The sequence below is a fragment of the Henckelia pumila genome, chromosome 4, assembly GCF_033568475.1.
Source record: "Henckelia pumila isolate YLH828 chromosome 4, ASM3356847v2, whole genome shotgun sequence".
In the NCBI taxonomy this organism is placed as follows: Eukaryota; Viridiplantae; Streptophyta; class Magnoliopsida; order Lamiales; family Gesneriaceae; genus Henckelia; species Henckelia pumila.
The window spans coordinates 4,889,464-4,905,514 of NC_133123.1; the positions used below are offsets into that span (position 1 = coordinate 4,889,464).

Below are 16,051 nucleotides of genomic sequence, written 5' to 3' on the forward strand. Positions count from 1 at the left end.
CAGCAATTAAGATAACTCCCAAATCCTTTTAATAAATCATACAATAACTCGCCATCTATGCGAGAACAATTATTGTTCTCCGAGCAATTAAAATCTCATCAAAACATTTCAAATTTCACATTCAATTTCATTTCGAAACTTCCATCTTAACAAATGAATCTTACATTGCCAAACATACTCTAACCATCCCAACAACGGCCATAAAGTTTGAATCAACCAGGATTGTCGATTATTATTTAGCACCATGAAGAACCATAACGTTGGTATATCTACCCACGTTAAAAGTGTTAAGTGAAACACCCTAACAAGTCACGGCGAAGGATTCGTACTAGTGTTGCAAACATATACATACATACACGTAATAGTTGTTTAAAGATACAACTACTTGGATTGGTATCCATCTTAAAAGAGCTCTGTGAGCTGTAAACTCCGATATCCTCTATGCATCTTCGTCCTCGAGGTTATTGACACGTTCGCACTCATCGATCCACTCACTATAACTGTTGTCAGAGAATTTTGAGCTTTAGAATGCAGGAAGAGAAAAATAAACAACATGAGGAGTAGTTGCTAGAGAATTTATTTATATGTTACTCACATGTCTATTGGTTCTGTCAAAGCTGCAAACAATATAAAGCATAAAGTTAGATCGAATCTTGGATATAGAAGTTGTTGGACGTGGCGTGATTGCCAAGTAAACGTGAAACAATCAGTGGGAGGGCCAACAAGAGAAATCGGTAAACAAGGGTTTTCCATAGACCTTAACCAAGTGTATATACTCGATTTCCAAATCCATTAAAAACTAATTGGTGAAAGAGCATAGAATTCCTTTTACACTATTGGAGTGCTAAGCAAGTAGATTTCCTTAGAAAGAGGTGATAAATAGCATTACCTGTTATAGTGGTGCTAAAGCTCTCTTGGCAAATCTGGCATGAGGCCTCACCAATCAAGTTCTTCATATCACTGAAACGTAGATTTCATAAATCAGAGCTTACAGAGTCGAATAAAATTGGAGAAAGCTTTTGTACAACTAACACATTTCTGGGTTTCAAGAAGCTTCACATACAAGGTCGAACTTCAAATCTTACAATCCATCAATCAAACTACACATACATTTAAGACAGAAATTTTCTCTAACTAGTCACCGACCAAAACATACTAAAACTCCATATAGGCTAGAGTTTAAATTAGAATGATGAGGCTGGACAGTGAAAGGGGGTGATAATTTGGAAACCACTTACATGCGGCACTCGACACTTGTGCCATGATTGCAGAAGGGACAGCTGAAAACTGTGTCAAGTTTGTCCATTCTCTTCTTCGGTGGTGGCTTTGCCTTGGACTTCCTCTTACCCATGTTTCAGTTAATCGTTGCTCCTTTCAAACTAATTATTGACAAAAAAGTATTAGTGCCACCTGGGGATCATCAAGTACAAGCATACAATAACAGAGTAAAAAGTTTTGGTTTCAGTATTAGGTCAGTTGTGAGAACACCAAACAATATACAAAATTTTGAGTCCAATTTGGAAAAGATCATGGTAATTCATGCATATAAATATTTTTTTAGGCAGATAAAACAAAAAATTATTTAATAATGATAGATAAAATAAGCAAATTTTTGTTTCATTTGCATTATTTTTCATGAAATTCTCCAATACCTTTGAAATTTCGGTTTGCTACGCTGGGAAACCCCAGAATTTTAAGATCTCATTAGAAATTTCTAGCAATAACTTGAAACAAAATCTACCAATGACAGAGAAAAACATCCCATATCAATCACTGTTAACTGAAAACAAATCCTCCTTCACTACAAATTATTAACAGATGAGCATTACAACAATTTTCATATGATGATCACAAACCAGTAAAAGTGTGAAGTTATCAAATATAAGATGATCTACCAACCAGAAGTTGATAAGCGCACACATATCGCAACTATTTTCAATATGTTAACTCTTCTCTCGAAATTCGAACTTAAATGCATTGATTGTAAGCCATAAACTTATGAACCCAAGATTACAGTTTTACTCCAACAATCAGAAGCCTAATCAACCAAATAGAAATTTGATTGACCAGATTTGGAAAACCTAAATCAATAATCAAATAGACTCAAATCCAAAGGCAGAATAATTTTTGGGCTATGTTCGATATCGAACATCAAATGGAAGAAATTGAAAGTTTTAACTAAATCGAAGACGCCTAAACTAAAACAAAATTAGAAGCAAATAAACCCTAGCAATCCAAGAGCAATTGAGGTTAACGCATAATAAACACACGCAAAATAGAAAACTAAAGTACGCAGATAGAAACCCTAACGAAGATCAACTATACAAAAACATATAAAACGCTGAAGAAAGGATCAAGAAAATCACCTTCGATTTTGAATCTCTGTTCGCAGTTCCCGAATGATTTCGCGAGCTACAATAATGATATAACGATAACAATAATAACATAAAAATAATAATAATAATAATGACGTCAGAGGGTATGCTTACGATATAACTAGGCCTATGATGAACATTGATGATTGTCATTTGTCATCTAATTAATTACATAATAACTAATAACCCTTCATTTATAACTCGTAGCTTATCTGTTATCATCAAAGTCTTAAATGTATGATGAGATTTTCGGTTCGAAATTAAATTATAACAATCTCTTTCTTCAACTCAAAAAATATTATAGATTAATCCTTCGTCATTTTTCGTTTGATATAACATTGATTTAATTAATAAATCTGCTTGTATTTAAAACTTGTAGTTATCATTCTCAAATTATTTTAAAAAATAATTGTCTTGCCATAGCTCTGAGTGCATCAATTCATATATATATATATATATATATATATTTCCTTTTTAGTTAAAACTGGTAGTTATCATTCTCAAATTATTTTAAAAAATAATTGGCTACTCGAAGGGCAGCATAAACTCATCCCAAATTGGGATGTGCCAACTTGGGTGTGCAGTTGACACTCGTGAAATCCTACATTGGTTAGGAACAAGTGTCAGTAACATCACCAAAAAGTTTTGTGAGACGGTTTTTATATTTGGGTGATTCATGAAAAAATATTACTTTTTATATCAAAAGCATTAATTTTTATTGTAAATATGAACAAAATTGACTCATTTTATAGATAAAGATCTATGATATCATCTAACACAAAAATATTCAAAGAACATTGAGTTTCCATCGACATTCAAATCAACAATGATCATCATCTGGAAAACAAAATAATGATAGTAAAACATAGACAAGAGAGCCTTAAATCCAAAGGAGAACTTGATCTACTCACAGGCTCGTGAAAGATGATGTGGCTTGGGAGAGTTGGGCCTACGTTAATCTTGGTTTAAATATGCCTTGGTAATTGAATAATCTCATAACCCAATTTTAATTATTTGGTCGAACGTGAAATTTTGCTAAATAATTATATTGAGTCGACCCGTCAGCATTTATTTAGTTATTTAAATATTAGACAACCAAGGTTCATATAATACGATTCATTCACGTGTAAGCCAAAATCTAAAAATATATGGCAGAATTTAATAGTGTAAACTTTAAAAATGATATGTAAAAATTGAGAAATATAATACTTATATATTGTAAAGGATGAGAATGTTGGGTTAAGGTATTGCTTGTAACAGCTTATTATAAGTATTATATTTCTCAATTTTTACATATCATTTTTAAAGTAAATATGCGATCTCTCGACCCATTTCCCATGTTATTTTATACGACCTTACCAATTTCAGCTCGATTTCTTCCTTTAACAACAATTTCAAAAAATAAAACCTCCTCAAAACTCAAGCATATATAGCATATTTACTCATTTGTTCCAAAGGGATTAATTTTAGTTTCAATTTTTCGATACTAAACACGTTGAATCTCTTTTCAAGATTATCTATAAAGCATCTGTGAAATGCTTTCAATTATTGTATTTAAAATTTTATAATATTTATATTTTATTTTGTGTACCTTACCCACTAATATAATATGATTAATTCATGTGTAAGCCAGCATCCAAACATAATTTAATATGTTACGCAATATGTTTATATGTGTGTGTTGGTTGAATGTTGAACAATAATGAGTCAAATAAATATACAACCGATTTGATTCTATAGCTTTGACGAACTGTGAATTGCGCTTTTTTATCTCTCTTGAGGTACGACACATTTAATCATAATATATTTAAACTAATATTTTTTTCATATTTAATTGACCAATAAATTTAAACGTTTATCTTTCCAACCAAAAATATTAAATCCAATTAAAATAAGTATAAAACTAACACCCAACTAGATTGTTTCGAAAAAATATGCACAAATACTAACATGATACTCTCTCGTGAATTAAATCTATGAAATATATTTAAGATCCGCTTCTATCAATGAACAATATCATATTTTATATACAAAGTATTATTTTCACTATAAAATATCTTCTTTTTTTTTTCTTATTTGTGTTATGAATGATATTGTAAATATAAGTTGTTTTGAGTGAACGATATCGATATATATCACTTTTTAAGTATAGGTATGAATCATGTCATACGTTTCATTAATATAGATTCGTGAAACTATTTTATAAGAGATATATTCAAAAATATGAGCGAGTAATTGTATTGACTTGTGTGTTCCTTAGAGAAACTAACACTCAAAACACTAAAAAAATAATTAAAAAATTATTTGACTCGATAATTGAAAATTTTATATCGGTAATCTTTAGTTGTCACGTACTATTTAGGCGCATATGTGAAATTACTGTAAATTAAGATTTTTTAAAATTTTAAAAATATCACCGTCATGAATATAAGAAAAATGTGAACGATTTATACATTAAAAAAATAGTTTCAATTGGTGTTTGCAAAAAGATATTATAAATTTTTTAAAGGATTTTACATAAATTTCCAAATATTTCATAGCTTATAAACTTGAAAACACATAAAATAAGCTATTTTATGCGGAAAATGTTTAAAATAAACTCTTCCAAGCATGTTTTAAGTGTTTGCAAGATAATATTTTAAGTGATGACTCTTACAAATATGTTTTTAAATTATTATTTGGGAGAGTTTATTTATAGGAAGCATTTTTCAGTTTTTTCTCAACAAAATTTTGAAATTTTGTTAAGTAAAAATTGAGGAATACTTCCTAAAAGCTCTCTCAAGTACTTCCTAAATATTTTCAATCTTACATGCATGTTTCAATTGTCTTGCAAAATGTTAAATTTATCCCGCTTAACAGTTTTTCAAAATTTTTATGATGATATAAAACTTCAAATCACATAGTATTGAGAAATATACCTATCCTGCAATCCATAATTATTGTGTTAAAAGAATATTTAATGCTACTTATAAGAACACCACCCTATCATAGATCTAAGAACAACTAAAAGAGTGATGACAATTAGTGTGGAGAGAACTCTCCAAATTTGAATATTATAATTATAATAATATAATAACATGTAATAGTCAAAGATAAACACTTGCACACTAAATTAGAATTAATTAGCATTAACTCGTTTCCACTGTTTTGATTATTATTTTTATTAATTAAAATAATAAATTATCTCATAGTAATCTGAATCAACGTCTAATGCAACTTGAGGATTTGCACGAAAAAATGACTACTCATAAAGGTGTTTCAAGATGTCATGTCCTTTATTAAAGATTATTTATAAAATATTAAAATGTATGCATTATAAATACAAGTTTATTTTTATTTTTATTTTTTTGCCTGAAATGAAATACACATTTTAGTTTTCTTCATCCCTTTTTTCCGAAGCAATCAAGGATGAGATATATAGTACTATTGATTGCGAAAGGGGTAATCTTAAAATCGTCTGAACAAATATATATAGTGACCATTCAGGCACACTACTACCACGCCAATCGCCCAATCCTATCCATTTTCTAAAGAATCCAACGTTTGTGCGCTATACTTTTTTATTCAAAATTTTCTGGATCTGGATTATTATTCTTAGTATGTCTTGTTATTTATTATTATTATTATTATTATTATTATTATTATTATTATTATTATTATTATTATTATTATTGTTATTTTATCAATAAATGTCTCAATCGCCCGCTTATGATATGATAGATTGCATTTATGATCATCAAGCTTAAATTTGATAACACTGCCGACATTTTTTTTTTGCAGCAACGGTAATTTGAACTCATTCTCGTATAGGATGACTATATATATTTTTTATGACGTAAGAACCCACAGTCGCTATCTTCGATGTCCACGGGGTAAATTTCCGATTACCGCAATAGCCTGCAAACTACGTTAGCCAGATAAATCACACTAGGCAAGCTACGGGCTAGTTCAAAAAGATGTTGGTAGGGGGATTCGAACTTCTGAACTCTGGCCAAGAATTCACCTACTCCATCAAGTTGACATCTCCTTAAAGGCTAGGGAGACTATTTCTTTATTTGCAAATGAGTTGGGTGATGATGAACCAATAACTACACCTGAAATTTGATCAATGGCCAAACCATTATAACTACAAACTAGAAGAAAACGCAGTGCTCCGTAGAACATTCCTTCGACTCGACTCGAGGAAAAAATGTTTGATCCACGCAAAATGAAAAAGGAAACCAAGAAAGATACCTCTGGTACAAGAAGGAGGTGGCATGTTGGACCCCATCACGCCTGCACGCCTTTGAATGCAAGGAAAAAAAGCCCATTAAATAACACCCCCAACCCCTCAACTCCCCAAGCATAATTTTCAATTGATTCACAGTACCCACCGCTCCAATTTCAAGGAAACACAAGGCTGTAAAAAGATCGCCACCTCTCTGGCTTCCCACCACTTTAATTCTCTTTACGATTCCCACCTTCTTTTTCTCAAGTATGGACTTTGCCTTTAACCCTTTTCAATCCCATTTCACTTCACCATACTCACTCCACACACTTAATTCCCACATTCCTTCATGGGTTACCTTTCATGCAACGCCGAGTCCGCCATCGCCACTTGCGATTCCTCTAACTGGGAATTGTTGACCAAAAAGCCTGTCAAAAATCGCACCACCACCACCAGGCCTCACCAGATTCTTGAATTCGATTTCTCTGTTCTTCACTCCGCCACCGATGGCTTCTCCGCCGGGAATTTGCTCGGGAAAGGCAGCCATGGAGCTGTTTATAAAGCGCGAATCGATCAGATAAAAACCGTCGCCGCCGTCAAAAGGACGAAACAAACGCACAACTCCGCCGTCGGAAATGGTAACAGCACCACCGATACAGAGCTGGAGATTCTTTCTAGAATCTATCACCCCCGTCTGGTGAACTTGCTCGGATTTTCTACCGATCCGAATCAACGTAAACTGATCGTAGTAGAGTACATGCCGAATGGGTCCTTGTACGATTTGCTCCACCGGTCGAGAAAACCACCGGGGTGGGTCAAGAGAACCCGGTTCGCTTTGCAGGTGGCGAGAGCCGTTCAGTTCCTGCACGCATCGAATCCGCCGATCATACACAGGGATATCAAATCATCCAACATTCTGATTGATGCGAAATTCAGTTCCCGGCTCAGCGATTTCGGCCTGTCTCTGAGAGGACACGTGGAGGACGTTAAGGTCAGGAGCACGCCTCCGGCGGGGACGTTCGGATACCTGGACCCGGAGTATCTCGCCCCCGGCGATCTGAGCACCAAGTCGGACGTATTCAGCTTCGGGATCCTGATGCTGGAGATCATCACCGGCCGGAATGCGATCGACGTGAATTACAGCCCTCCGTCGGTCGTGGACTGGGCTGTTCCGGCGATAAAGCTAGGCGACTTCAGTGGAATTTGCGACCTAAGAATCGGGCCTCCGCGAGACTGGGAATCTCTGAGACGGATGTCGGTGCTCGCGGCGAGATGCGTCAGGTCTACGGCGGCGAAGCGGCCGGGAATGGCGGAGGTGGTGGAGTGTTTGAAGATGGTGCACCAGAAGATGAAGGCTTCTTCTTCTCCGGTTTGCATTAATCTGGGGTGTCGCGTGGGGGAAGATTCCCGCGCGATCAAATATGAGCCGTTGGATGAGAGCGTGGAGATGGCCAGGAACGGTAGTAGATCAGGGAGCAGGAGGAACGGGAAAGTATCCAGTGTTTCGAGTGCACAGCTCAGGCATTACGCGATTGGCGATCGAGTCGGGAGGTCAAAGTCAATTGGGACAGCTAGTGAGATTAAATATCTACCGCCCGATGAAGGTGATGATCACGTCATTAGGAGGAGGGTGGGATTGAGTGTGAAGATCCCCACGGTGAGGCTGAGTAAGTCAAGATCAGTGGGGATTTTGCAGGGCAAGAAGTTGGTCAAACACAACAATGGGGCCGCACGTACAAGAAATTTGAAATCTAATTTATTGGTTGATTTAGAAGAATAGATATATTTATATAATTTTATTTATGGTTCAAGAATAATTAATATTCACAATTTCACAAAGCTTGTGGAAAAGGCTGGTTGGTTGTTTATGCAAAAAATTCTATAAGTTGTAATGTATGTGAAATTATTGAGTTTCAAGTCTTCAACACCACCACAAAGTCAAAAGTCTCAATTTTGAATAAAAGCTTATTTGCGTGCCTAACTTTAGAAAAGTTACATTTATGCATAGAAAGTTTAATACGTAAAAAATTAGATTTGAAAACGATTTAAATGAGGAAAAAAAAACACGTTGGATGGGCATGTGGCTAATCGAAATTTTTTCAGCGTTGAATGCACCTCGCCAAAAGATGGATAATTCGGTCCTGGTAGGTTAGATTTTACCCCATAGATATTACCCCATTGGATAGATGACAATCACTGATTGTTCAAATTATGTGGGTTCCATTGAATTATATGGGCCCCACATAATTTAAACAAATAAGATACATACATCTGTCCCATGGGTTAATACCCATAGGGAAGGTTGTAATTTTCCATTCCGTCCTACCTATGGGGTAATACCCATGGGTGATGTGGACTTGTTTGATTGGTGCAAGTCATGTGATACCCACATGATTTGCACCAATCACACACTTCCACTTATCCCATGAGATAATACCATTTAACCTTGGATATTTTCACCTTCTTGTTGTTTTTAACTTTTCGTTTGTGTAAATTGGTAAAAATACACTTAAAACTTACCATTTTTTTTCTTTCCTTTTTTACGTTATTTATACAAGTTTTTATATTTTAAGATTCTATTAAAGACGATTTAAAATGTTAAATTCTTTTATTAAACATTGGTCGGGGAGACTCACCAAAGACCAAACTCATATCTTCATTCATGTCTCCTAGTTATTTAAAAAAAAACGCCTTTCTAAAATAATTGTAAATATTTAATAGGTTGGAAGTAAAACCTTACATAAATAAGGTTTTTTCAACTTTTTTTTTTTTTAGAAAAAATCTAGGAAGTGAGTTTAGAAGCATTTTGATCAATTTACGTAAAGAAAGTCGAAAAAAAAAGGAAAAAAAGAGAAGATACTCATGTTTTTGGAGTTAGAATTTTTTTAACTTGAAATTTCCCCAATATAACCAACAATTTGGGCCCTAGTAACCTAAAAGTCGAAGTTTTTTGAACTTTTTTTTTTTTTAGAAAAAAAGCTAGGAAGTAAGTTTAGAAGCATTTTGATCAATTTACGTAAAGAACCAATATATTAAAGTACTCTTCATTTTTTTAAAAACTATAATGTTTGATTACAAAATTAATTTTAAAAAAACACAAAAAAAAAATTAGAAACTAATATTTTTAGCTACTAAATTTATCTTTCTAATTATATTTGGTTTAAATTAAAAACGAAAAAACATTTATCCCAAGAGTGACAAAATCCCTTATAAGATGAACTTATTTAAATGATTTTTTAAGTTACTTCTTCTGTGTCTAAAGTGGCTCATGAAATCTTTAAGCTCAGTCATTCGTTATCTTGAAATCAAAACGTCTTTTTGAAATCAAAACATGATGAAAAGACAAGCGCACATGCAATATTCACGCATAGATGGTTTTAGTAAAGACAAGCTGCCCAATCTTGAAAGAAAAAATATCTAAAAATGACCAGAAAGATGAGGATGGACGCAGATGAAAATTTTCTAAATTGGGTAAAGTCCCAAAGGAAGGTAAACCTAAAGCAATACAAAGTTTTGTTGCCTATTCTCAATTCTTGGTGTGAATAAATAATTCAAAGCATACAACACGATAATGAATTAATTAAAAAAAAACATTACCAATATAAATTGGTTAAAGAAGTCGGAACACCCATCCATTATGCTTAGGCGCCTTGTTTTTGCACTTCAGCAGCATACCACTGCAGCCCATGGGTTTGAAGCATCACCATTTTCCATACTTGCAATAAAACTTTTGATATGCTTGCATTGCATCTGGAAACACAATACTCGGCTACAACATAAAGCTTCGGAAGAAGCTGGGGGGCCAAGTTCAACTTTCTAAAGTTTTTGGTTTCTTTTTATATCTCCGTTTTTTCTGTTTTTCCTTAAGCCGTGAGAAATCCTTGATGCTCCTTTCCCATTGTTTGCGGTGATTTTGATAAAGTAGCATAGCAGCCCTCGCATCTTCTACCTGCGGAATGAATAAGTGGATATAAGCTGAAACGATCGAGATGCAAGGATTAATACTACCTCCGTCCAAAGATATATAGGATTGTTTGTTTTTCACACAATATCAAGAATATTATTGGGGAAACAATGGTAGAATGGTGTTTAAAAAGTTGGAGGCAGCAAATGTATTTAACTGTATTAACAAATGATAGAATAAAAACTACTAAATATACACTTCACTATATGTTAGGGAAAGGACCGAATGGATGGAGTATTTATTTTGAAGCATATCTAACAAGGTGGTCAAATGAAATTTCTCTGACTTGTTTCAATGATTTTTCAAATTCAAGACCAGTAAGCTGCACTTGGGCTAGTATCTTCGTTTCTATAAACTGAGTCAGCAACAACTTTCCACGGCTTGGCCGCCAAGAAAAGGCGGACCACACTATCAGGCTCAGAGTAATACCAGTTGATTGATATACATACTATACTTGCATTCAAGTCAATTTAGCTGAACGGTGAGTACAAACAATTCAATAAATTGTTTTCTTGTATGACATAACATTGCCGCAGAAAATACTAAGAGGGGATAAAAAAACTCACTGGGCAGTGCTCGCCATTTTGAATCTCAGCACCGAGAAACTGCATCGCCAGATTCTTCAGGGAGCGACTCCGCCCTTCCCTGATTCATCGAGCAAAATTTAATATGGACGACACTAGAAAAGAAAATCAGTGGTAGTTAAGTTAACAAGTCAGTAAAGATGTACTTTAGAAAGGGCTCATATTCCGATGTATCTCGTATATCCTTCTTTGGATGACTTAACAGCAACGCCTACATACAAAATTCAATTCGCACTTAAAACAGTGATTTGAAGAACGCAAAAATGCATTCTGCAACTTTCATAATAATAAACACCAACTTTGAGATCATTGCGCAATGCATGCCCAACAAGAATCCTTCCCTTGATCAACTCTGCAACCTTCTTCTGAACAATGATGAAATTCTTTGCTGAAACATAAAGATGAAAAAATAAAAAACATTGAAGGGAAAAAAGAAGGTAGCAGAACAAGAGAGTAAAAGAAAAACAGAGAGAGGACCAAAAAAGACAAGACAAGCTTAAAATCAATAAGCTCAACAAAACCATAATGTGTTGAGCACCGTAAGGGAGAATAAAAGATGAAATTCTCATATCTTCAGCATGGCGTCCTAATTCCCATTAACCACTGACATATTTATCACGAAAACTCACAAGGAAATGTGAAATAGCTAAATGATGAAGATCAAAAGAATAAAGACACATGCTGAGAAGGGTGCATGAAAAAACAGCAGGATTTACAGCCCCAACCTTTCCTCAAGTCATGTGGTCGAATTCCACTAATTTGCGTGCGGAAGTCAACTACATAATCCACTGGGCGAACATACTCATCATATACAACATTTCCCCATTTGTTTACCTGCAACACACTGATGTAGATTAAAAAAGTAGATAAGTAAATGTAAGAACTACAACAGACAACCCAGCAACTTAGAAAGGGGTGCTAAACCATAAACAATGATAAGTCACAATAGTTTTTCCTGTTTTTGTTGCTTGGTTTTGTCGGTAACTCAGATTAGTTGTTCGTATAAATGACCAACACCTTCAAAGATCTAAAACAATTGCTAATTGCTAAAAAGAAAAATATGCAGGTTCTGTAGCAATCTTTAGTTCATGCCGCTTGCCAACAATGTTCCAAGATGCTTACATGTCATGTTCTAAACAAGCAATAGGCATAGAAAGTGAAACTCAAAATACCACTGTGACCCGTCCTAGAGCACTCTTGTTCCCCATCAAGCTGACCCCAACCATTTCACAATCCATAGCCAACATATCTGTGAGACTGTAATATAGATGGTGAGCAGTCGGCAAAACAAGCAAACATACAGATGAATGAAACAATAAATATCAGATGAAGCAACAAAAAATAAAGTTCCTAAAGAAGCCAGGACTCTTTTTCTGAGCACGCAGAAGAATTAGTAAGTCCTGCCCTCCGGTTAATTTGCAATGCCTGATCATAAATACAAAACATGTTGCATGGTTTTCCCACCTAGAAGCTAGTCCTTTGGAGTGGGCTATCTTATCGAGCTCATCAAATCATTGACGGTTATGTGACGTGTTCACAACAACAAATTTTCAATCAAGTTTGACACAGATATGAACTAACTTGTTTCCCATGGCAATGCCATGGGTTGGTGCAACGCTGTACACGTGCATCGGTGAATGTAAAAATGTTCGGTATGTCAAAACTCAAAACAACCCAAATGGCGTCATAAAGGGAGCCCCTTCTTGTTTCAAAATGGTTTCTGGAAAAAATTCACCCTTTTTTTCCTGTCTTTTTTAAAACAAAGATTTTAATAAAGGAAGGCACTAACCTGCAATCAGATGACGTGGGAATCAAAGGATCGGGCTTTGAAGCGTCAGAATCCTCATTCGATCTCTCCTTCCTTTTACCTAAAAACCCCAGAAGTCAGAGAACGAGTAGTTACCAAAGGCCATAACTGATTCACAGTATGTCCACAAATACCTACCTAATGTGCTTCCCACAGGTACATTTTTCGTATTTCTGGTTATCTGAGTATTGGCGCCAGTGTTTTTCAACTTCTGCAAATCAACAGACACGGGAAAAAACGTAAACCGAAGCAAGAATGCACAAATACGTCAGTATACGGATGAAGAAAACATTGAAGTCAATACCTCAAGTAACTGAGCCCAATTAGGGTTGAGATTTTTGTTAGGGCTTTTACTTTCGCAGACCATTTTCGATTCATCCACGTAATTTGGTCTCCCCGCTGTAAGGGGGAAAGGAAGAATAGAAAAAAAGTATGGCTGAACTAGAATCGCGCTTTACATACCTCCAAGAACGCGCTTTTGTTAGAATTTGATAGAGTACTTATATGGAACCAGACCAAGGAAAGAGGCCTCCACTCAAATCTAGATATGTCAAAATGGGTCTACATTTGTCGGGTTAGCCCGTTTTGCCATACAAAATTGATGGATTTAGTTGGTAATTTTACAACCCGTCTAAAAGGTGGGCTGAACCGTACCGTCCCGCCTAATAGTGGGTTGTGGTGGGTTGCGGATTGGCCCGCAAAAACACACCAATTTACACGTGAACTCACCGGGTTAGCCTGCCCCTCCACCTAAAATAGGTGGGTTGGGTTGGTATTTTTTCAAATTGCTTAAAAGGTGGGCCGCCCCGCCCCGCCCCTGCCTAATGGTGGGTTATGACGGGTTGTGGGCCGACCCGTTCTGCTGGCCCGTTTTGACATCTCTACTCAAACCCAACCAATATTTTTCACAAAATTCATTAATGACGAAATAAAATTTTTCATTTTTATATTATTATATAGCAATTTTCTCTAATAACATTAAATATTAAAAGATATACTAAATACAGATTAAATCATTTGTTTAGTTTGGAACCAAAATTTTAAATTGGCATTTTTTTATTAAAATATTTTAATCAATAGTTATCATTTCACATTTAAAATGGATATTCAAAATTTAATGATGACATAATCCTTTTTTTACCCCTACTTTTATGACTACCATTTACTATACTGTTTAATTATTTTTATAAAAGTATTGCAGTAACTCGATCTTTTAATTATTTTCCCCATGAACGTGATCCAAACAAAAAATTAACTTTTTTTAAGAGTATAATTAAGCACAATCTTGAAGTTATAAAGTAAGATGAGACTTGAGTGTCATCTTAAGAAAACTACCGGAACTATGATCTACTAACGTAAATTAGGAAAATTATTCGCAGCTAACGAAAATCAAACTTGACATCAGTTGCTTAGAGCCTCATTTTTAGTTGTTGAGCTATAAGCCGATCGCACCTCGTCTCAGGACTTACATAGTTACATTTGCATTAATCCGTATGAAAAAAAAAAAATTTAGTTTTTCGAAGACTTTCTTAATCCGTATGAAAAAAAAAATCAGAAAACAATAAATAAATGAATGGGGAATGAAGTAGGTCACAAAATTCCCAACTTGCTGATCTAATTTCATGTCATGCAAAATACTTGAACCATATCTATTGATTTTGATGCCACCTCGGTGGATACGTGCATGATTTTCCGAGCCCCGGAAAGCAAAAAAAAAAAATATATGTATTCAGCAGAAATAAATCTTTTATATCTATATGTATAAAAACCAATTCAAGAAATAACAATGATCAATATTCTAGCATTCTGATTCTCGACAAAAACCCTTTCTGTAATATTCTCTGATCTTTTTGGTTAAAACATTAAATTAACACACAAAAAATGCATCCTTCGACAGCCCTCTTCTTCTCCATTCTCTTCTCGATTACTCTGTTTTCCGCGAAACCAGAAGATGCTGCTAACTACGGCGGAGACGGCGGCGTAACACCATCTCCAACCTCCAATTCTTGCAACAACTGTACCATCTGTCAGTACCCGTGCCGCTCCGAGCCGCCCCCGCCGCCGCCATCCGGTTTCGCGCAACCATCCGCAACTCCGCCGCCGCCGCCCCTCACAGAATCCAACTGCCCTCCAGCCGCTCCCGTCCAGTGCTGTGGCGGCGGAGGCGGAGGCGGAGGCGGAGGCGGCCAGTATATGTATCCACCGCCGATGCCGTACTACAACCAACCGCCGGCACCTTACTACTACTACCCTTACGGCAATTACTCGGGGTTGCCAGGGCCTTCTATGAAGCCCTGTGGCGCTGCCACGTGGCGCTATGCTGCATTCTCGTGCTTGGTCGTGTTGTTTATTTCTCAAGTTTGAAGGAAAGAAGAAGAAGCTAATTAAGAGGCGAGCTATATATATATATATAGCTAGTTGTGCATCATGCATGATTTGCTTATAATTGTAAATTTTAGTTCCCTTATTCAAATTATAAATAAATATATTTGCTACTCATGTAACCTATATATATATATATATATATATTTGTTGAAATATGCTGGTATATTTGTTGGAAAAACTTGAATATGGCAGAAGAAAACAGGAAAAGAATTTAACAGTTGAGGCTCGTGTTGAACACGATTTTCTTAAGAAGATTTTGCCCCGTTTTTTGTGCTTAACGTGTTTGGCAATCTTTTCCTAAGATACAAACAACTTCTACTTGTGAATATAGCACTATATATCACAAGTTCTTACAACCAGAAATGATATGAACTCTCTTTTATAAAAAGAATAAGAAACAAAATATGTGAAAAATGTATTTGAAAATCTGAGAATCTGATTATGTATGTCAAAAAATGATGTTTGATTCTCATATTTATATTGTTTATATGTAAAAACAAAACTTTTCATTCATGTGATATGTCTTGTGGTAAAAATAACTGACTAAATTTACCAAAAAAAGTCAAAAAATATCAGAAAATTTGAAAGAAGGATGCAACTTTTCGTGTGGCCAGAAGCACCGGTGCAGGGGCGCAACATATTGCGCCCTTGCACCACTTTAGGTGCCTTAGAAAATTTCAAGGCAGAAGCACTAGTGCAGGGGCGCAATGCGCCACCTGCCCAGGCAGC

General features: G+C 35.3%; 3 protein-coding genes across 3 annotated transcripts; 1 reads left to right on the forward strand and 2 right to left on the reverse strand.

Annotated features, from left to right (window-relative positions):
* Nucleotides 1-201: 201 nt before the first annotated feature.
* Nucleotides 202-2,513, reverse strand: LOC140865898 (transcription elongation factor 1 homolog). Its single transcript, XM_073270730.1, has 5 exons — nucleotides 2,367-2,513; nucleotides 1,239-1,379; nucleotides 890-960; nucleotides 596-617; nucleotides 202-500 (listed from the first exon to the last, which is right to left on the reverse strand). Exons 2-5 carry the CDS (start codon nucleotides 1,349-1,351, stop codon nucleotides 440-442), a joined length of 267 nt encoding a protein of 88 aa, XP_073126831.1. The 5' UTR covers nucleotides 1,352-1,379; nucleotides 2,367-2,513; the 3' UTR covers nucleotides 202-439.
* A 4,170-nt stretch (nucleotides 2,514-6,683) lies between these two features.
* On the forward strand, nucleotides 6,684-8,539 carry LOC140865222 (serine/threonine-protein kinase-like protein At3g51990). The gene has a single exon (XM_073269787.1). The coding sequence runs from the start codon at nucleotides 6,932-6,934 to the stop codon at nucleotides 8,360-8,362; it is 1,431 nt and encodes a 476-aa protein (XP_073125888.1). The 5' UTR covers nucleotides 6,684-6,931; the 3' UTR covers nucleotides 8,363-8,539.
* Nucleotides 8,540-10,026: 1,487 nt separating this feature from the next.
* LOC140865775 (uncharacterized) lies at nucleotides 10,027-13,383 on the reverse strand. The gene is made up of 9 exons (XM_073270541.1): nucleotides 13,242-13,383; nucleotides 13,076-13,148; nucleotides 12,920-12,998; nucleotides 12,303-12,387; nucleotides 11,856-11,964; nucleotides 11,430-11,518; nucleotides 11,277-11,341; nucleotides 11,113-11,191; nucleotides 10,027-10,531 (listed from the first exon to the last, which is right to left on the reverse strand). Exons 1-9 carry the CDS (start codon nucleotides 13,302-13,304, stop codon nucleotides 10,391-10,393), a joined length of 783 nt encoding a protein of 260 aa, XP_073126642.1. The 5' UTR covers nucleotides 13,305-13,383; the 3' UTR covers nucleotides 10,027-10,390.
* Nucleotides 13,384-16,051: the final 2,668 nt, after the last annotated feature.

Coding starts and splice junctions, on each gene's coding strand:
- LOC140865775 (XM_073270541.1), bottom strand. CDS start 13,304: ATGGTCTGCGAAAGTAAAAGCCCTAACAAAAATCTCAACCCTAATTGG. Junction 11,965..12,302: donor CTCTAGGACGGGTCACAGTG/GTATTTTGAGTT, acceptor AGTGTGTTGCAG/GTAAACAAATGGGGAAATGT. Junction 10,532..11,112: donor AAAATGGCGAGCACTGCCCA/GTGAGTTTTTTT, acceptor TTCATTCCGCAG/GTAGAAGATGCGAGGGCTGC.
- LOC140865898 (XM_073270730.1), bottom strand. CDS start 1,351: ATGGGTAAGAGGAAGTCCAAGGCAAAGCCACCACCGAAGAAGAGAATG. Junction 961..1,238: donor ACAAGTGTCGAGTGCCGCAT/GTAAGTGGTTTC, acceptor TCTACGTTTCAG/TGATATGAAGAACTTGATTG. Junction 501..595: donor TTGACAGAACCAATAGACAT/GTGAGTAACATA, acceptor CTCTGACAACAG/TTATAGTGAGTGGATCGATG.
- LOC140865222 (XM_073269787.1), top strand. CDS start 6,932: ATGGGTTACCTTTCATGCAACGCCGAGTCCGCCATCGCCACTTGCGAT.